Source organism: Poecile atricapillus, chromosome 1, assembly GCF_030490865.1.
Source record: "Poecile atricapillus isolate bPoeAtr1 chromosome 1, bPoeAtr1.hap1, whole genome shotgun sequence".
Classification (NCBI taxonomy): Eukaryota; Metazoa; Chordata; class Aves; order Passeriformes; family Paridae; genus Poecile; species Poecile atricapillus.
The window spans coordinates 161389305-161410545 of record NC_081249.1 but is presented as its reverse complement, the minus strand read 5'-3'; the positions used below and the strand labels follow the sequence as shown (position 1 = coordinate 161410545).

At 38.4% G+C, this 21241-nt stretch overlaps 1 protein-coding gene across 2 annotated transcripts in view; it reads left to right on the top strand.

The window, feature by feature from the left end:
• Positions 1-648: 648 nt before the first annotated feature.
• SEL1L (SEL1L adaptor subunit of SYVN1 ubiquitin ligase) overlaps positions 649-21241 on the top strand; it is a 36757-nt gene continuing 16164 nt past the window's right edge. For both annotated transcript variants that reach the window (XM_058835497.1, XM_058835487.1), the window contains exons 1-12: positions 649-835; positions 7856-7893; positions 8249-8471; positions 12440-12607; positions 13205-13310; positions 15012-15174; positions 16624-16677; positions 16758-16817; positions 17417-17498; positions 17831-17985; positions 18736-18792; positions 19794-19862. In XM_058835497.1, the coding sequence (XP_058691480.1) occupies positions 742-835; positions 7856-7893; positions 8249-8471; positions 12440-12607; positions 13205-13310; positions 15012-15174; positions 16624-16677; positions 16758-16817; positions 17417-17498; positions 17831-17985; positions 18736-18792; positions 19794-19862 (1269 nt within the window). In that variant the 5' untranslated portion in view covers positions 649-741. The remainder of the gene's footprint in view (positions 836-7855; positions 7894-8248; positions 8472-12439; positions 12608-13204; positions 13311-15011; positions 15175-16623; positions 16678-16757; positions 16818-17416; positions 17499-17830; positions 17986-18735; positions 18793-19793; positions 19863-21241) is intronic.

The following is a 21241-nucleotide window of genomic DNA, read 5'->3' as shown; positions in this document are numbered from 1 at the left end:
CAGCCATGTTTCAGTCCGTTAAAGGCTGGGTTGCAAACTCCCTTCCTCGTTTGCTTTTTAACTGACCCACAAAAAGATGCAATTCCTACGAGAACTAAAGAGTTGTGTTCCACAGCGCTACACTCATTTCTAGAAGTGACCCCTTTCTGAAGATACAGTTGCATTAAACTCTTTATGTTTCACATACTCCATCTGTGCTGGTTTAGGCACATACTTAATTTTCTGCTCCTTCCATACTCTTAGTCAACGAAGTGTATCTCATTCCCCGAAATTCTGCGGTCTGTAATGGGCGGGGCTGCGGGCGGCGACGCCGTGCTCGCGCTCTGCGCCGTTCGTCGCAGGGAGTTGTGGGTGACGTAGTCCCTGCCCCACTGCGGGCACTTGGGGGCACGCGCTCCCAGGCTGCGCCGCGGCCCTCGCAAGGAACTGTGGGTTCTGTAGGAACGGCGCAGCAGCCAATGGAAGGCGCCGTTTCGGAAGGATCCGCTCGCGCAGCGGCCCTCGCTGAGACACGTGCGGCGCTATTTGCTGACGGGAGGGCGTGACGGGCGAGCCGGGCCTCCGCCGAACCAATCGGAACGGGCCATGTAGAGCCAGCCGTTCCCCGGGGTTGCGTGTGCTGCTGCCAGCGGCCCGTAGTCGGCCGTCAGCGCGGCAGCTGATTGGTGGCGGCGGTGCGGTGGGCGGGGCGAGAGAGCCGGAGTCGGGGGCGCTCGGCGCGGCCCCTCAGAGCCCAGCGGGATGGGGCGGTGGGTGCGCTGGGTGGTCCTGCTGCTCTGCCTGGCCGCTCTCTCGGCCGGAGCGCTGCCCGCGGTCGGAGCGCTTCCTGCGGCTGGTGAGTACGGCGGTTCCGCCTCCCTACGCCCCCCTGGGCCCGAGCGCTGCGGCGGCATTGCCCCCCGGGGCCTGCGGCGGCGGAGGGGGGCGCAGAGGTATCTGTGTGGCTCCTGACGTCTACACCGGGGCGCGGAGGCGGCGACAGCGGGGGAGGCGACCCGGTGCTCTCGCTGGGGCTTGGAAGTGCGTGGGAGCAGCGCCGACCTCGCCGGGGCGCTGAGGCGGCGGAGCGGAGCCACGGAGAGGTGGGGAGGGGGTCTCCTGTCAGCTGTGTGGCCGCGGGTGACAGGGCCGGGCTGGCTTGAGCTTTGCTTCACCGGCGCTGCTCTGTAGGCCTGGTAGGTGTAGACGCATTACTCAGTGCGGTGCCTGCTTTTAAACAGCTTGTTTAGGAGCCTACTTTGTAGTGCTTGCACTGCTTAAAACCGAAGTGAGGCGTTTTATTCTCCCTAGAACGCATTTTCTCCCCGAGGCGGTGATAATGCCGATTTCAGCCTTATCAGAACAGTTTTCTCATGTCTGTATGTAGAGAGCATTTATGCGTTCTGCTTTATGTCCCCGTACTATTTTTTTCCCCATCCCTATTTTGTTGTTCTGCAGCTCGGGTTTTGTCTGATTCGCATGTGTTGTCATCTACTTCCTTTCCTGGGGCTTCTACCTCCCACACCCTTCTTTCCACCATGGGCTGGTAGGGGGGATGTGCAGTGCATTTATTTATAAAGCCAGAAGCCACTACCTTAACGACAGCCATATGTGGTGCTACTGGGGATTTGCTTTTGCAGTATTTCAGGAAAGTAACTTATCGTTCTCTCTAGCGGTAAGTTCAGTAGTTTGGGGTTCATTTTCCTGTATGTGATAGGAAGTTGAAATTTAAAGTAGTATTACTGGACTTCGGATTATATGAGCTTGTAGGTCACTTTATAAGCCAGCAAGGCACTTTTGAAGTTATGGAAAGGATACAGACAAGTTCTGACAAACCAGAGAGATGTAGCTAAACTTTAAAACAATGTGCTCTCATTTATAGTGTATATGAAGAAAGAAAGCTATGGTGAGGTGACACTGTGAATGTCAGATGAACCATCTGTTGTATATGTGAAAGTTAAGTGATAAGGGCTGGTCAAGTGTGCATCAGTGGCTGTACTACCATGCAGCTCTTCTGTCTTGACTGTGTACTATTACAAAATTGTTTGTGGGCATGAAGTTCTGATAGTTTAATTCAGCCTGTTACAAAATGTTTCGATTCAATTGAACTAATACAATTAATAAGTCAAAGAAAGCACAGTACACGAATGTAGACTTAGGAGCTGTTTACAAATTGAAATTGCTGCTGTGATGTCAAACTGTTAATTGATAGGCACAGTTAATTAGGAGAGAATGTTCAAAGTACATCTTTTGGCAGAAAGCTATGAGAGGAATACATTTTGTGCTCCAGTTTTTGACAAGAATCATTCTGAAACTTGTCCTCACTTCATGATTTGATTTCCCACAGTGACAGTATGACTTTCAGTAGAAGAGACTGGTATAAGCCTTGGGACTGTGTATTAAGTGCTTCCATGAATGCTTATTTGTTTCTAATGTCTGGTCTGGAAAGAATCATCTGGGATGTGAGTATAGTGGGAGGGGTTTTAAGAATGAGTAAAAATGGTCCAAGTATTAAATTTCCTAACTTCAGGAAGAATTTTTAATGAGGACTTTTTTTTCAGTAGTGAGTATTTTAAATAAAATATTGTCATAAATTTGTTTAAATCACTTTATTGAAAATTTGAGTTGACTGCCAGAAAATTCAAGCCTAAGGAAAGGGGTGCTATATATTTTTTAAACATATGATATTGCTGCAGATTATGAAAGTGTTTAAAATTGGGACTGGGGAAAGATATTAAGAAGCATTGGCAAAAGCAGCCACAAAATGCTAAGAGTGTGTGTGTTCTCCAGATGAAACTGTCTGTCTTCTGGTCATCACATCAGCATCCCCTACTGATCACTCATTAAGAACATTGAAAAAAATCCCTTTTTTTTTTGTTTTTGTGATTGCTGGTATTATTTGATTCCTGGGATTGTTTCCTCATGTTCACAGACTAAGAGGTAAAAATGTTCTCATTCTGCCTGAAGGGAGGAAGTGATGCTTCCTCTGACTCTGCTGTGTGTTCCATGGCTGACTTCAGCCATGGATAGGCAGATGTTTTCATACTGCCCCACTGATTGGTGGGACAAGTGAGCACACTCATATACCTTCATATACTTCTGTAAGACAGAGCTTTGTAGTTTTTCCTGACCTTTCTGTTTTTACTTACCTGATTGAAAAATAGTCCCTAAACTATTTGCCTTGTTACCTGGTTGGGAGCCTCAGTTCCTACTGAGGAACTGCTGGAGATTAAGTTCTGTAACTAGCTAGCCAGCAATTGCAACGACATTGGAAAAAAGATTTTTATTCAGCGTGAGGGTTGACCTATATCTCAATCTTCTAGTTGAACTAAAATGAATATGTTGCACAGATTGTAGCTGGGAACAATTTACTTGCTGCCAAGGATACTTTGGAACTATTCATGCTGAATAGGTGCCACTTAAAGAGTTTTACTTAACTCACTGCCTGTTTTAAAGCTTCATGTAATGGGAATAGCATCTATGCTATTGAGCCTGTTTCTGTGCAGAATGTATCAGTCAAAAAATTGATGAGAAGCAGTCTGAGGTAATTTTTTTAAGATTTACTTTTTTCCTGCAAGAAAATAAACAGAGTTTGGATAAACAAAGTTTGCGTTCTCTTTCAATGTCTATCTAGTCACTTGCACAAGAACAACATTGAAGGAGATTGCCAAAAATACTACAGAAAATGTCTCATGTATGCTCTAAAGCAGACACTGCCAAACCATTTCTGTTCATGCACCCCTCTCCATAAGAAGATTTTTGAGCATGCATTTTACATGTATTTTTTATAAGTTAAACATTGATATACTCTTGTCCTAACATATTATGTACCTCATAAAACATGCACAAAAGCACAAATGAAAAAATAATCAAATAAAGGTGGAATGACCACAGTATTAAGAAAAGTTTTATGTATTAACGGTCCGAAAGGCGTGTTATTCCTGCAGCTCGGCTGGGTTAGCTGGCATACTCCTTCGGGTGGGCACACTCCACTTGGGAGATCCCTGCTCTCAGCAGAATCCCACTAGTTGCTTTGTTGAGGCTTGAAGAGCTTGGCAAAAACTAGAAGGAAACTGACACCAGTAATCAGTTAGGGATTCATCAGAGCTGTAGGAGACTACTTCACTTACTGAATTTTTGGCTACTTCCTCAAAGTGAGTGACCATTTTAGCACTGGAACTAGTGGTATTTCTTGTCTGGCAGTAGCAGCCGTTTAGCTTTGTGGGATGTCAGTTGATCTGTTCTTCTAATACAGCGAAACTTTGGAACTGTTGAACTCCCTCAAGCTAATGACGTTATTGCTGAATCACACTGCATAGCTCTTCTGGTTTCTACCCTTCTCTCCTTAGTGCTCTCTTGAAAACAGTAATTCTCAAAAAATTGTAAGATCTTTATCCAGCATATGGTGGGATCTTTTTCTCCAACATAGGCTGCCAGAGTACTTTTGCTATATTTACATCGCATGCTTGAACACTGGTCTTTCTAATTGAGGGAAAATGAATACTTTTTTAATTATATGTGAACTGGTGGATAGTTGGAAAAAGATATTGGTTTTGTGAAGTGCTTTAAAGTTCTAGCTGGGCGTGAGAGCACCCAACAATGTCTACAGTTCAACACTCTTTCTAAGTGAAGCATTCTGTACAACATTGTCAGCTGCCTGCTTGAGCCACAGGTATTTTTGCCTACCTTTTTCTTTCAATGGATCATTGCACTCCCTAACTTAACGAATTGTGACATTTATTTCCACTTGGCCTTTTCAGAAGAGGTTTATAGAATTAGACAGCCTTGGTAACAGATCCAAATAAAAAAAAAAGTAAAAACTTAGTTACTTTTTTTAATTGAAGTGTGGAAAAACAAGCTAAACTATCAGCGTTAATCTCTGAAGCAGGTGCATAAACATCTGTGACTTTGTTCAGTAGCTCAGCCTTGACTGATAAACTGTTCTTAGGTCCAACTGTGACCTTTCATAGACCTTTCATTAACAGTTTCAGAATAGTTTTCCTAACTGCTTCATAGGAGTACACACTTCTATAAGTAGTAGGTGCATATTAGTCAGCAGTTTCATGAAACAACAAGGCTGTAAGTGATCCCTCCTTCAGTCATACTATTCATTATGTCTGCAACCTCATCTTCCTACCTTAGAAAGAAGTCTCAGAGCTAAGGAAAGTTAAATTAATATTTTGGTTTTGCTTCAGTGCCTTTTGGAACCACTGTTTGAAAACAGTTGTTCAAGTATAACTTCACAGTAACAAAGCTGGTTTCTTCAGAGAAAATTTAAATGATGCAATGGAAAGGAAATGGGTTTATTTACTTTAAAGGAAGAAGAGCAAACAGTGAGCTCTGCCTTATGTTGCTCAGGTGCCTTTCAATTTAGTAAACCTTTTGCTTTGCATATGAAGTTATAATATAATTGTCCTTTGATATGTGTGCATAGCCCTATTTATATTTGTTCTTGTGTGGTCTTTTGAGATAAAGTGAGCCTACCACCACAGATTGAAATCAGTTAGTGAAGCTTTCCCGAAATGTTAGAAAGCTCTAGTGCTGTCAGGTATATAGGCTGGTGTTTTTTACAGACAAAAACAATAACCCTAGCTAGTGTAACTATTAAACAAACAAACGTGATGTTTCCTACTGCAATTACAGGTACTTTATAAGTGCTTTGTATATATTAGAAGGGACATACAAGCTACTGGGTAGGTTATCTTGTCTTAGCTTTCCCACTCTCCAGAAGCATGTCTGGATAACCTGACAAGCTCTGAAGTTTGAAGGTGTCATTTGGTTTTAGGTCAAAATTATTTAGGAAAATAGAATGTAATATGTGGTAAACATGGTAAATGACAATTTCTTTCATAGTTTCGAAATAGAAACACCTACAAGTATCCTAACTGTATGTGTACTTTTACTGAATTTAAGGACCAGTTGTCATATCATGATTTGGAGTGTCAAAGTATGGTGGTAGAACTTCTTATGAGTTACCACAATCACTCTTATCTGTTAGATTACTCAAGCTGATAAGCCCTGAAGTCTCTGCCAAAAATGCAGCTGGCCTCGTTTTTTCCTTATGCCTCATAATGTGGGGTTTTTTTTCCAAATTTGTGTTTCTTCTTAAGCTGTCTTTGTTGCTCCTTGCAAGGATCTGTTTCATCTGGAGGGCTCTTTGCTGTCTCCACAAGTTTTTCCAAAGTACTCTACACATTGTCATTTTCAGACCTGTAGAGTACAGCTGCTTACCTGCATCAACTGTTCTAGATCCTTTTTAATCCCATGCCTGCTGGCAGTCAAGCTCTTTGAACTTTACATCCTCTTCACCATCCTCAACATCCTTTTTTATATGTCTCAGTTGTGCTCTCAATCATCTCATCACCATAGTTTTGCAGCTTCATTTACAAGTCTTCGCATTTTTTCTTAATTTCTATTACACTGTTATGGGTTAAAGCTGAATTCTCCCTCATCTTTTTACTTGTTCCAATCAAAGGTTGTACTTCAAGTAACAATATGGAATCGAGATTTCAGAAAGCAATTTCCAAGATTAACCCTTTCATTGCTAGGGTTATATATAGTTATATTGTAGTAGGTTTCAAAACATGACCCAATGAAGTGTCATGTTTGGAATTTGTTGCTTCAGAGATTATCTCTGGTAGGTCACTTTACTTGCATGACAATGAAAATTGTGCAAGTTTTGTTTGCTGCTAAGTGCGTAAAGGTGTCAGCAGAGTTCTATAAACTGTTGGAAGTGTTTGTGCAGGTAGCCATTCATGGCTAACTGTAACATACCAAATGTATCTCATATATAGGGCCTTAACTTCTATCAGACACCTTTTCCAATCAAGGTGCAGGTCTCCAGCCCATCATTGCGTTGCCACTGCTACACAGCATTGTGCACCCAGAGCCTCAGAAAGGGAGATTTCTAAACATAGGAGGAGTTAGTGACAGCTTTGCTAATTGGTCTGTTTATGTTTTGAGCTTTTATTTCAATGTAATGAGTTGTGTACCAGAGACAGGGAGGCCTGTGGCATCTTCTTTCAAGTTTCAAGGCGAGTTCTGGAATGAGGTGGTATCAGATTCTGATGACTCTGAACAGTCACGTCTCAGTGATGTTAATTTTAGAGACTTCCCATCAAAATGATAGCATGGACCAGGTTGTTTGAAGCACAATGAGTAGCCCATTTCAGTTAAAGGAACAACAAAACAGTGGTTACGAAAACCATTCTGGAAAACAATTGCAAATCTGTCATAAATAAGCTTTTCTGATTATCTTCACCTTTTCATCTATATTCCTTTAGATGTCTGCCTAATAACCTTTCTTCTTTACCATTTCTTCTTCTTCCAGTCTTCCTAATCAAATATCGTATAGCTTTTAGACAAGTAAGATGACAGTTAAGACTTGCATCTCTTGAAGAGTATCTTAAAAGATAAACTAATTCCTCACAGTTTTGAAGAGAAACCTCTATATAAAGGTTTGAATAAGCTGGTCAGGCAGAATGAATTGGCATTCTATAAAGTAGAATGTTTAGTTACAAGCTTGGGGGGATGAATACAACTTCTGGTCGCTGCTGAAGCTGTTCATACTAAAGCTGATATGGTGACTAAAAACCTTATGTTCCATAGGCCTTTTCACTTAATGCACACCTTTTTAAGTAGTTTCATTGGACTCAAACTATTCAGACTGTGATTTGGGTTTAGAAAAAATAATTTAAGGAAGACAATCATCTGTGAAACATTCAATTCCTCCCTGTCACAGGAATAAGGTTTTTCTGAGGAGCATTAGTCAAGTTACTGGAGTATTTCAGAACCATGGTACAGTATTGTAACAAAGGTCTTATTTTGGTAGTTACTCATGGAAAAGTATTTTATTGACTTATAATGTCTCTTCTAGATGAAGAAGGAAATCAAGATGAATCACTGGAGTCAAAGGTGAGGAGATAAGTTTCAAATCATTCTGTTTTACCTATGGAGTGAGAGCAAAGGTCTGAAATTCAGAACATTAATTTGATTTTATGTTTTCAGCTTTTCTGTAGCTCTTACTGTCTTATTATTTTTTTATTGTGCATCAGAGAAATTAATATTGTGTTACAAGTTTGAAACATTTTTTTTCAAATATATGAAAGGGATAGAGGCAATGAGAGCTGATAGAGGTAGCTGAGCTTACTTTTGATTGTATTGTTTAAGTTAATTAACCATATCTTTTAAGATGCTTTTAAATGGATTTTAAGCCAGCTGCTGCTTCTCAGTTTCTAATCTTCTGAATTATGTGGCTGCTTTCCTTCAGACTTTATCTGCAGAGGACCAGGTAAAGGATCATTCCACAGGAACTCGAGTGGTAGCAGGTCAGATCTTCCTTGAATCTGGGAAATCAGACTCTCAATCAGAAAATGAAGAGAACTTTCACAGTCAAGAAGAAGAAAAAGAGAATTCACTGGAAGAGTTGAACTCTCTAGAAATGTCAAATCTATTAAATAAGGATTTGGAAGAAACAGAAATACAGAGTCCAGGTAACTGCTCACAGACTTTTGAACAAGTGGCTACATAGATGCCTCTGAGTAACTGCAGCATGTGGCTCAACACAAACAGTAATTTTGAACATATGAAAAAGCTAGTGTAGCCTTTCTGCAATGGAATGGTAATTGCTGCCTTTTTCATAAGAAAGTAGCATCAAAATGTCTTGAAATGTATTGTAATTGAAATGAGTAATTATTTTCAGATGCGTTTGAAAGAATTGTCCATTTTTCTTAATGTTTCTGTCTTGCTGGGAAACTTTAACTATCAAATAGAGAATGTCATGATTTCTTCAAATAGAAGTCAATTACAGATCCTGTGCTCTGTGTATGTACACCAGCAGTACAAAGAGGAATTTGCATCATTTTTTTTTCAATCCCCTGGCTGTTTGCCTGGTGAGTCAATTGACAGAAAAGGAACAAATAGTAATGTAAAGACAAGCTTCTTAGAGCAGCATTGAGAGCCTCAGGGCAGTAGCTAAATTGCATGTAAACTTCATGAAGTTTTTAAATATAGGTAAAACCTTATGTCTTGGGCCTAAATTCCCAGGAAATTCTAATATTGTTTTTTTACTACATAATTTTATGATTTTTTGATTTGCACTTAGTAGTCGATGATAACTAGATGAGTACTAGATGATAACTAGATGAGTACATTGAGTACCTTAACCTGTGCAGCAGACTTTTCCTTTTTACTTGTCCATAAAAAGTAAATCTTCAATATTACTGAAAAATACAGTCATGTGGTACTAACGATACTTGTCTTCTCAACTCATACTGAAATGTCAGAAGAAAGCAGAAGTTGGTAAATGAGCTCTATCATGTAATGACTGAGTGTTTTCTAAGCTGTTTCGTTATTAGAACAGAACTAATACCAGTTTGTGAAAACTGAGTGATGATATTAACCATTGCTTTTGATGCTGTGTTGTACAGGAAAAAATTGTATAAAATCCACTAAATATATTTCTGCCACAAAATAGTGAGCTAAGCACTGTTAGTAATTAATGTTAATTTAGTCAGTGCAGTCTATTTCAAAAGTAAACTTTAAGATACTTTTAATCTCATACAAAAATATATCCAGCTGGCTGGCTCCTCGGGAACTAAAGTTTTTAACTCTACCTATCAACATACTGCAAGTGACTTTCAAAAATCATAAATTTAAGTCTTGCACAGTTCTTGGAACATCTTATGAATTAAATAAGCAGTGTGAATGGAGGGATTTTTTGTTTAAAAAAGCAATTTTAAAAGAAAAGTGCATGTTTTCTGTTAGGAGAAAAGAGTGCTAAAGGACAACTTTACATATGCTTTAATTGAGCATCTATCTGAGCTACAGATGTTACACCTCTAGATGAGCTACTGGTGACAGGACTGCATTAAGGGACACAAAAGCTTTTCTGAAAACAATTTAGCTACTCTGTATGGTCGTGACATTGTGTGGAACAAAAGTATATTCTGTGAATTTCCATATATATTTTCTAGGATATGGAACCAAAAGTCAGTAATTTAGAATTAGTGCTAGTAAAGGTTTTAACTTTCTAAGAAAGTTGTCCCGCTCTCTTCTGATGAGTGAGGAGATTGTGTGTAAAGAAAGTATTTTTTTAGTTATTGCTATTTTGTGTTTTAGGGTTTTATAACACTAAAGCTCCATACAAATAACAATTTTTGCTGAAAATTGCTCACAAGTTTATACAGAGCTAGCAATTCCTGTTGCATTTATTTTCCTGTTTGGAAGAATCTTACAGTAATATTGCCAATACTCATAAGTAATCTGTATTTGGGTTTCCTACAGCATAAAGTATGAAACAAGACATAAGTAAATTAGGACAAAATAAAATGAAATACATATTTAATAAACATATTTAAATAAAATGAATTACGTATTTTATTCAGAGATAGTAAAGAGGTGAATTCCTTCTGGAGCATTTGGTTTGACAAAAGCTAATTTTTCCTCTGGGTAAATTGTTTGCCTCACTTAATATTTATAAATGTCTAAGTACATAAATAACTGTTGTGAGCATTTTAACCTGTGATTTCATTGCTGTGTTGCTCTTGGGATTAGTCTTTGTTATTATCTGGGAGCAAAAACAGCATTGTGGTTGAATTTAGAAGTAAAAAAAAATGCAAAGGGGAGCATTGGGGCAGAGTAATTTCATAACTTTAGTATGCAGCTACATCTCATGCAAAATGCTGTGTAAAACTGCTTTCCACACAGGAGGCAAGGTACAAAACAGTACAAGTAAAACCATGAGTTCTCGAGTAGTGCTGATATTCTGGACTCGGAGCATGTTAAAATGACAGTGATAAGAGGTCCCACAAGTTGTAGTTACATGAACCCTTAGAAGGAGTTTGTATATTACTTCATAGCTAACCTAACTAACAAATGTCTGAAATTATTCCAGGCTAGTTGCATCTTAACACATTATTTTTGAGTGCAGTTACTGAAAATAAGTTTTTCTCTTGTGATATAATTAACTTGGAGTGATATGGTGCAACCTGTGTCAAGGCATCCAGTTACGAAAAGCAGTTTGAACAGGTCCAGCTATTCCTGAAGACTTTCTTTTGCTTCAAAAAAATCAACATGAATTAATTAAATTAGTATAGTCTTTAGGCCTTTCAATTATAGATCCTCAAAAAAATAACTATTTTTCTCTGTAAGTACAAAATTTACAAAGTTAAGTTGAAAAAACTATAATTTGCATTGTCATTTCCATGGTTTTGCAAATGTTTTCAAATTAAGCTGAACCCCATTGTTGGATTTAGCTTACTGAAAGAGGAAAACTTTTATACAAGTCCAATTGAAATAATTCCATCTTCAAAACCTAGAGAATTCTTAGTCTTCATAGAAGATTGATTTTATTTTAAAATGCCATGATATTGGAATCAGTAACCTTTGACATTTTAGTGCATGAGAAATGATAAATTGTGCTGTTCAAAGCCATTTAGAATGCAACTAAATATATTGGTTAAATGAAATAACGATTTTAATCTAAGTATTTTCAAGAGTAGAAAATTACCAAACTCATTGTGAGGAGAATCCTTTCATCTACATCGTAGGGATTTCACTTAAGACTTTACATATAGTTGTAGGATCAAGTGTACTCCCTGCTGATACTCCAGGGGGTACCAGTACTTTCAATATAGCATTTCGTGATGTATGGTGTTCTGTCATGATTGTGTCTAACCCTGGGGCTAAAACAAATGTGGTCTGCAATGCATTTCAAACATGCATTACAAGGTCTTTTGCAGAGAAGAGAAAGTGCAAGGAAAGACTGTGGATGCTAACTCTGAGACAGAGAGCTTGTGAAACTGCAGGCCATATAGCTTCTCAGTCTTGCCTGAGAAGCTGGCCTGGGAAATTCATGGGAGGATTCAAAACAATCCTCAAAGACAGAAAACAGCCTTACAGGTCTTGTTTCTCTGTCTCTTGTTTTCTTTGCGGGAGAAGGTCGGGGGGTGTGTGCCCCACTGACCAATGATGGTGATGTAATGGTTTGCTAACCAATAAGAGCTTCCTTTCTGTACTTTCCACGTATCAGTCTATAAAACAGAGCTGAAGTAATAAACTACGAGACATTCTCCTAATCGACTCCATAGAGAGTCTGTGTCGTTCTTCCCAGCCGTTCCTAATAGAGCGACAGAAAGACTATTTATTTTGGTAGGCAATAAAAATGTAACTGAGATTTGCCTTCTCCAATCAAATGACATTTTCTTTGCTTAGAACAGAGAATATAAGAAACCATATACCTTTTGCTTAATTTCATAATTAAAACTAAGTTATATTTTTCAAATGCTATTTAGAAAAACTGCTTTTTCAAGCTTTTTAAATTTAGAAATTCTACTGAAAAATTGATTAATTGTAGTTCATAGAAATTAAAACCAACATAGGAGCACTTTTCTATATGTAATATATGATTTTAATTTGGGAGTAAAGGAGAGTAATCTAATTGCTGGGTGTGCATTTTCAGTTTTGACAGCTATTGGAGGCACTGCAGATGGTGAACCTTGCCACTTTCCGTTTTTGTTTATGGAGAAGGAATATGCAGAGTGCACTGCCGATGGGAGGGAAGATGGCAGGCTTTGGTGTGCAACAACCTATGATTACAAGAAAGATCAAAAGTGGGGCTTCTGTGAATGTAAGCAACCTTTTGTCTTGTTATTGTTTAAGGAATGCTTTTTTAGGCTAGTGTTCTCAATCCTCTTAACACTCTATTTCAGGATGTAGAATTCCCTGGCCACTTCATGCCACAATAACCAAGTAGTTAGAAAGGCAAAGTTTTTTTTTTATGACGGAAGAAGTTTTAAAAAATGCAAGTTCCCAGACCTGATTTGGAAATCTTGCAGTGAAGGCATCTGTAAAACTGTTTCTCTGGGGTTGTAGGAGGGTAGGGATTTGACAGTGTTACCCATTAAACTTACTGATTTGTTGCACAAAGGTAACGCTTCTCTAGGAAACCCCCTTCTGGAGTAGGAACCTGTGCAGCTTGCTTTTGTACAATGAATGAAAAGAACATTTTATCAGCAAACTTGTACATGAGAGACATAACGCAAGAAGAAATCACCTATTAATATACCAAACACATCCATTAGACAGCTTTTTATAATCATTTAGTTTGTTTATTGGTCTTCAGAAACACATTTCTGGCTGTACTTACCCTTTAGAACCAGTAGAAATTTTGACAGGATAGTTTTGAGTGTATAATTGGAACTCTTAATGTACACTTTTTTTTTAGCTGAAGAGCAGTCTAATAAGAGAAGGCAGATGCAAGAAGCTGAGGATGTTTATCAGATTGGAATGAAAATACTTAATGAAAGCAGCAAAAAGGCTCAGAAGAAAGTGTAAGTATACCTCATCCACCCCCACAGGAGAAGGATGATATGGCTGGTCACTTTTGCTTAACTCAAAAAGAACTTGAATGAGCTGCCCTGAGGTTCTGGGCTTTATTGGACTCAACATCAAACTATGCAATGATAGAAGGTAGTAAATTCAGAGTATTTAGAAAAACAAATTTATGCCTGCACTTTTACTGCCTTTGAATGCAGTAAAAATTGTGTAAGACTAATTTCTGAAGGGTGGGTGTCATCAAAACATTGACTTAATGCAAGACGATGCTGCAGTTCTCTAGCCTCTGTTTGTATGTGGCAACTGCCCAGAGAAAAACTGAGAACATGATACGAGATAATTGCCCTTTTTCAGATGTTTCTTACGGTCTGGTTTTTGTTCTGCTTTAAAGATGAAATGGGAAAAACTGGCCTTTCTTGTCCTACTCTGTTTTTTCTCCTCCTTTCTGATGGTTTTGGTCACCATAAAAATAATATTAAACTTAAACTCAACAAATCATTAAAATTCTAATAATGAATGTTGTTAGAAAGAAGAGAGTAATGTGTGTAGACAAAACAAAAAATAAAATATTGGTGTTCTGTTCATTCTTGTCTCTACTTTCTCTTCTGTATGCATCCAACAACTGATTAAATAGCTGTGGACTTACCACTATAATTTAGAATTGCTATGTTAACTTAGATCTTCCTCCTATTCATGTTGACACCTTCCTCAGTAAGTGGTGACTTCTGCTGATTAATATGTGAGTTAAATTTGTTTGTGGAAATAAAGGACTGTATTTCTACTTTGTATCAGGGAAAATGAGGCACATCTAAAGTTGTCTGCACCTTGGCAAAAACAAAGGGAGGTAATATCAGTTGGATTCTGAGTCATATTTTTTAGTATAAAAATTCTAAAACAATATTAGCTGTTAGTTCTCTTGTGTACTTTACACTTTCTTAGAAGATGAATTTCTGAGAGGAACAAGGTATGCCTTAGTAATCCTAAAGAACAAGCCTGAGAATCGAAAGGAGGACAGGTAAATGAAAATCTTGGACTGTTCTCAAAAGTCCCTGAGGCTAAGCTGATGCAGGCTTGCTGATACTGTGTAACTCCGTGTAAGGTATGGGGGTTTTTAATTGCTGTGAAACCAGCTACTGTGAAGGGCTACTGTAGTTTCTGAGACTGAAATAGAAAGAGGAGATTCCAGAATACTCCTGATTGGTAGCATGACTTTTTCAGCACAAAATTGATCACATATGCAGTTGTCCTGGGCCCAAGGCTTGATGTTTTCACTGGAGTTGTTTTGTACTCAAATTGTAGAGACTCCATAGTCTTTTTTAGGCTGCTTCTTTTTATGGTGATATACAAGACTGTTACGGGAGTGGTCCTATCAGATGCCTAGTACAGAACTAAAAATTGTTGCTACAAAAATATGGTCATTTGACCTTAAATTTCTTGTATATCTTAGAGGAGTGGAAATGCATACTGCTTTGCTTGTGGAGTACAGCAAGCATTAAAATTCAGCTTGTCTCTTAACTAAATCATGAGTTGTTGCTTATGTTTATGATTTGTAGCTCAAACAAATGGCTGGAGGTAGCTACATTTTTAGAAAATAAAGGCTAAAACACAGAAACAAAGCCCCTCTCAAGAATCTTCAGATTTATGAATGGAATTTGCTACTTTGCTTAAAGTTGACAAAGAAATTGTTTTCTCTTAAGAGCATATCAGTATCTTCTGAAAGCAGCTGACATGAATCATACCAAGGCAATGGAAAAAGTGTCTTATGCTTTGTTGTTTGGAGATTACCTCAAGCAGAATATCCAGTCATCAAAAGAACTGTTTGAAAAACTAACAGAAGAAGGCTCTCCTAAAGGACAGATGGTATGTATGTCCTTAGATTCTGCAGATGCTTCTATAGGTTTATAACTGGTTTATGATTGTACTTCGTCTAGGGTGCTTTTATAGATGGTACCTGCACCCTCAAAGTAAACACAAACATATCTTCTGTTTGAGTTGTAAAAAAATGTTTAACTACCAGTAATATGGGATGGTGATGGGCTTTTAATTTATTTTTTTTCCTTATATGACTGACAACACTGGATGTATAAGTCAAAAAAATAGGTGACTTCAGTCAACAAATCTTCTGAAGCTGTGTACTTTTTGTGTTTATTGTGCAATGTTATGGCTTTTCATTTGCACTTTTATCTGAGATGACACCTATTTATAATCTAGGAAATAAAACCTCCTAGGAAACTTGACATGTATCTAGTGGATTGGGACTTGCTTAGTCTCTGTGCCTTTGAACACAGAATTATTCATACTCACTATTACAAAATGTCATAAAATATGGGTGTTACTGATTTTAATGTCTCAGTATCTGCATATACTTATTGTTTAGTTCTAACTTGTTTTGGAAGTGTCAGCTTCTTAAGGAGCTAATAACTTTCTCTTCTCTTTGGCTACCAAATCTCCAGCTGTTTCCTGTTTAATGGTGGAGTACTGATTTACCATAGAAAGCATGTTTTCTCCAGAGACTTTATCTCTCAGTGATGACCTTGACTTTTATTGGTCTGGAATTCAGTACTGTCTGCATGAAATAATTCTTGTGTATACTTTCAGATTGCCTAGAATAGTCTTAGAACACTGTGAAACAAAGACATCTTTACATGTACACTGTCTTCTGTGCTACTAGTTTCTGTTTTGAGCTACCAGCTGTAACAGGTGTGATAGGTAGAGCAATAACTATGTAAATCTTAAGAACAAAAATAACTTCTGAAAGAACCTCAGCCAAATAGCTCAGAGCATTCTGATTGTTTATATTTATAGTCACAGTTGCAAGTCACCGGTGGCAGAACAGATGCAAAACTGTAAATTCATAGGATCTGTGAATCAGACAGTACAAGCCTTCTATGCAAGGCTGTGATGCACAGATATTTATACACTGGTGTCAGAGGCAAACTGAGTACATGAATAACCTGACAGATACTGCTTAGCTTCACTTGAGGGTCTTTAAACTGTGATACTTTCACTGTTTAGGACCTTTGGATCTACACTTGATATACAGGGAAATAGTAGTTTGTTCTTTTAATTTGATTCACTCATCTGAATTCCAGTGAAACACTAATTTATGTTAGCATCCTAAGCAACTGAATAATTTAGAAACTTGATACTTTGAAAGGGGCAGGGAAGAGTACAGATAGAGGCAGCACCAAACTGAAGGTAGAACTTGGAGTAGTCTTCACAGCTTTGAATCTTTCTGCCTATGTATTCCAGGAAAACTAATCCTTGTTTTTTTAAAAGGTGTGCTGACAAACTTTATTTTATTTCTAGGCACTTGGATTTCTTTATGCATCTGGCCTAGGAGTCAATTCTAGTCAAGCTAAGGTAATTTTGCAATTTTCAGTGTGTGATCTTGTATTTTCTCTTGGGGGCTGATGTTAAATAACCAATGATTTTGTTTTAAGGCCCTGGTGTATTACACTTTCGGAGCCTTAGGAGGAAATCTGATCGCTCATATGATCTTGGTAAGTAAGATGGCTAATAACTTTAAACATGCAAGACTACATTTTCAGTGTTAAGATTTCTTTTCCTGTGAATACCCTGTCCAAATACTAGATCTTTTTGCATGCATTGGGTGGGCAGTAGTATCTTCCCCATTATTTATTTTTAATTCAAGGACGAGTCTGCTCATTTTAAGCTGTGTGCTGCTATGAATTTAGATGGACCATGTTTACATTTCTTGACTTAGAATTGTCAGACTTAAAATTTTTGTAATCTAATGAGAACTGTGAAAGAGATCTTTACAGAAAATGCTGTTTTAATCAGTATTGTGAGATTTAAGACCAAGTGCAATATGTAAATAAAAGACTTTACATGTTCACTCTTTAAGCATCATTCTGCTTATTTGCTTTTTCTTGAGTAATATCCAAACTATACTGGCCATGTTTAACCATTAATAGTGTCAGTTGTTCTTTCTTTATGTAGCTACAATGGACTTGTGGCCTTTGTCCAGCCTATTGTCTCATCAAATCTTGATCAAGTAATGTGAAAAAAGGTTGTAACCTGGCAAGCAGTATGTTCTCAAGTAACTGATAATCCCATATTTATATCATTTCCTTTCTAGGGTTACCGGTACTGGGCTGGGATAGGAGTCCTTCAGAGTTGTGAATCTGCTCTCACTCACTACCGACTTGTAGCTAATCACGGTAAAAACTTTTCACTAGGGTAACATTATTGACTTTCTGTGTACTTCTGTATCATTCAACTACAAGATACTAAAGTACTCCCAAAACTAATATAAATGTAGAGATAAATATGTATAAATAGAGAATTCCTGCTATTAAACAAGTTATCCATTTGGCTCTGCATTATGATATACTATTTTTATCTCTATTGAAATGTCTTAGAGGGTATCAAAGTAATTAATTCTCTCTTGAGTAACAGCTTGAAGCTCTGTAGGCATCTGGTTTTATTAAGTTATGGTGAAACTTCTGTATTGAAAAAACCTGTCTGAAAATTTATCTCATCTGTTTTCCAGTTGCTAGTGACATTTCCTTGACTGGTGGCACAGTGGTTCAGCGAATTCGCTTAGCAGATGAAGTAGAAAACCCGGGAATGGCAAGTGGGATGCTAGAAGAAGACTTGATCCAATATTACCAGTTTTTAGCAGAGAAGGGAGATGTACAAGCACAGGTAAGATTTAATTCATCTGATGACATTCAGACTTTTTTCAAGAATTACAGGAACAGCTTTATGAAATATGGAAAGACATTGGCGCTTCAGTGTTCTCTTCATCCAGAATCAACCTGTTTGTTATTTCCCCATTAGTTTTTGTGTAACGAGACTTACATTGAAGTGTGTTTAAGGTAGAACTTGGACAGAAAATGCAGATTTTTTTTTGAAAATAAGTCCAAAACGTTACGACTTCAGCATCTAAGGAATGAGATCTTGGCTTTCACTAGAAACCAGCCAGACTATTTCAAGGATAGCTTCAGATGTTGTGGTGGAAGGCTAAATAAAAAAACTGGCCTTGACAAGGGATTTCAATTTATTACTGCTCCTGCTTTTGTGTGATTTCTGCAGGCTGGACCTCTTCTACACACAGTGCAGGAGGGGAGGATGCTAATAGAAGCAAATTGTCCCAAGCCAAGTTGCTCATGTATGACTTAAGACTTAGGTAGATGGGATTCATGTGAACAGTTGTTACTTTACATATAGGACAGTATGTTGCTTCTATCTAGGATAAATTTCCATTTAGGCTAGTGTGAAAAAGTAGGGCTGTACTGTAGTTACTGAAGCAAATCTGTGCCTTCAAATTTTGTGACGTCTTTAAGTCTGATATTGTTTATCTTTGTGTATGTAATTAGCTCACCTGTATCTGTATTGCTAGAAAAAGGAAATCCCAAGGGAAAAATTTACTTGCAATGTAAAATTTATTTTTAGGTTGGCCTTGGACAGTTGCACTTGCATGGGGGAAGAGGAGTAGAGCAAAATCACCAGGTACCGTTTCTCTCTGTCTCTGAATCATATTACACTAAGCAGAGGTTGAGAAAGTATTACTGAGAAAACAGTGATGCAAAAGTGTGTGAGTGCCACTGTATGGTATGTAACAATTTCAGTGGCCTTGTTCAATGAAACTTAATCTTTATGTGACTAGAAGATGGAACTGTTTTTTTTTTTTTTTACATAATTAGTTTAAGACTAACTGTCTTAGAAATGAGAATGTCAAAAATAAAAACTGGTTTTATCAGGTAGTACTGGAGCTGACTGAGCTTTGTAAATGTGGTACAATCTTCATGATGCAGTGGGCATGCATTAGTGATGTAGTGTAGTTTGTGGCTTACAAAAATATTTTGCTTCTGCAGACAAAACACTTCAACTTTAAATACTAAAGGTATTAAGTGTGCATAGAAAGTAGAACTTCTGCTGATATAAGCCAAGATAACTACCTTGCTTACGGAAGCTGAAATAGCTAACCACCTATTGAAGTATATATTGAAAAAATGGAGAGCTAAGGATTATTAATAATCCTGGGGATTATTTCATCCAATACAGTAATTATTTAACAGAAATTATTTATTGGTCATCATATTTAAAGTACGTCAAAATGACTGTTTCAGGAGGGTTCAGGGAGTGGTCAGAAGGAGTATAACCAAATTCTGTGTAAAAGTAGAATAGAATTGGCAAATCTTGCTAATTCTGAACAGGGTTTGATGATACAATAAGAAAGTAAGACTTAACTGTGTAACTAGTGCATAGTAACAGTTGTACTTTGTTGGTTTTTCCCCTTCTGTTTTTGGAATACACTGGTTAGAGGGATTGCTGCTTAATATTGCAATTATGTAAGTGAAGAACCCTGTCACATATATTAAATTAAGTGGGATTGATAACTTTATTCCCAGAAGAACCTAGTAACAAATCTACCTGCCTCTACTCCATTTGCAAGATAGCTACTCAAATAATAATGATGATGGTTAAAACACTTGTTTTCTTCTCTACAGCGAGCATTTGAATACTTCAATCAAGCAGCTAATGCTGGCAATTCCCATGCTATGGCTTTTCTAGGAAAGGTAAGGTATAAGCACTCTCAAAAGCAAGAAATCTGCCTTGCAGTGAAAAATAGCCATGCTCCCTGCTTTCTGATATCAGGCAATTTAAAACTTGAATTCTGGAATCTATGTATTGTCATTTAACTCCTGTTTTGAATTTTTCTGCAAGATTTGAGTGTTGTAGTCTGTTATGTCTTGTCTGAGTTTTCCTTTACTTTAGGAATTTTTGGGGTTTTTTAAATAGTGCTTGAACTAGAAGGTTTTTTTAAAATCAAATAATTTTTTTAGTGTCCTTTTTTGTGGTGGAATTCAAAACTCTAAACAGGCAGCTATTCTTTTCCACACAATGTATGGGGAAAAGCTAGGCTTCTCAAAACTTTGCCCTGCAGGAAATACCAAGTTGGGAAAGAAAATGGGAAGGAAATTCTTCCAGTTTCATTCTGTGTAGAGAATTGAGGCATCTGAGTCAAAATTGTCAATAGGCCTGAACTTACTTTGCACTATAGCCTGAATCTATCTGCAGGGTGGGCCATTGTTTCAGCCACCTCAGATTTAAGGCCTTTTTGTCTAGGGGCAAATCCTACCTGACCAATCTGGTTGCCTTCTATGATGGAGCAAAAACAATGATCAGCAAGGGAAGCATGTCTGATATGAGCTATCTAGACTTCTGTAAGGCCTTCAGCATGGTCCCATACAACATCCTTGTCTTCAGATTGGAGAGATGTGGATTGAGGGGTGGAATATCCAGAAGATAAGGAATTGGCTGGATATAGCCCGCGAGTTTTGATTAATGGCCTTACGACCAGGTGGAGGCTGGTAACAAGTGGGGTCCCTCAGGGCTCTGTCTTGGGACTGGTGCTCTCTAATATCTTTACCAGTGGCATAGACAGTGAGATTGAGCACAGCCTCAGCAAGTTTGTAGATGACACCAAGCTGAGCACTGCAGTGACACAAGAGGGATGGGATGCCATCCAAAGGGACCTGGGCAAACCTGAGATGTGGGCCCATAAGAACCTCATGAAGTTCAACAAGTGCAAATGGGAGGGCTGCACCTGTACAAATACGAGTTCAGACTGGGAGATGAACTCCTTGAGAGCAGCCTTGCGAAGAAGGACTTGGGGGATCTCATGGATGAAAAGCTGGACATGGCCCAGCAGTGTGCACTTGCAGCCCAAAAGGCAAACAGCATCGTAGCCTGCATCAAAAGAGGAGTGGCCAACAGGTTGAAGGAGGCAATTCTCCTCCTCTACTCTGCCCTCATGAGACCCCACCTGGAGTACTGTGTCCAGGTGTGTAGTCCTAAGCTGGACAAGATACAGACCTGTTGGAGTGAATACAGAGGAGGGCCATCAAGATGATCAGAGGGATGGAGCACCTTTCCAATGCAGACAGGCTGAGAC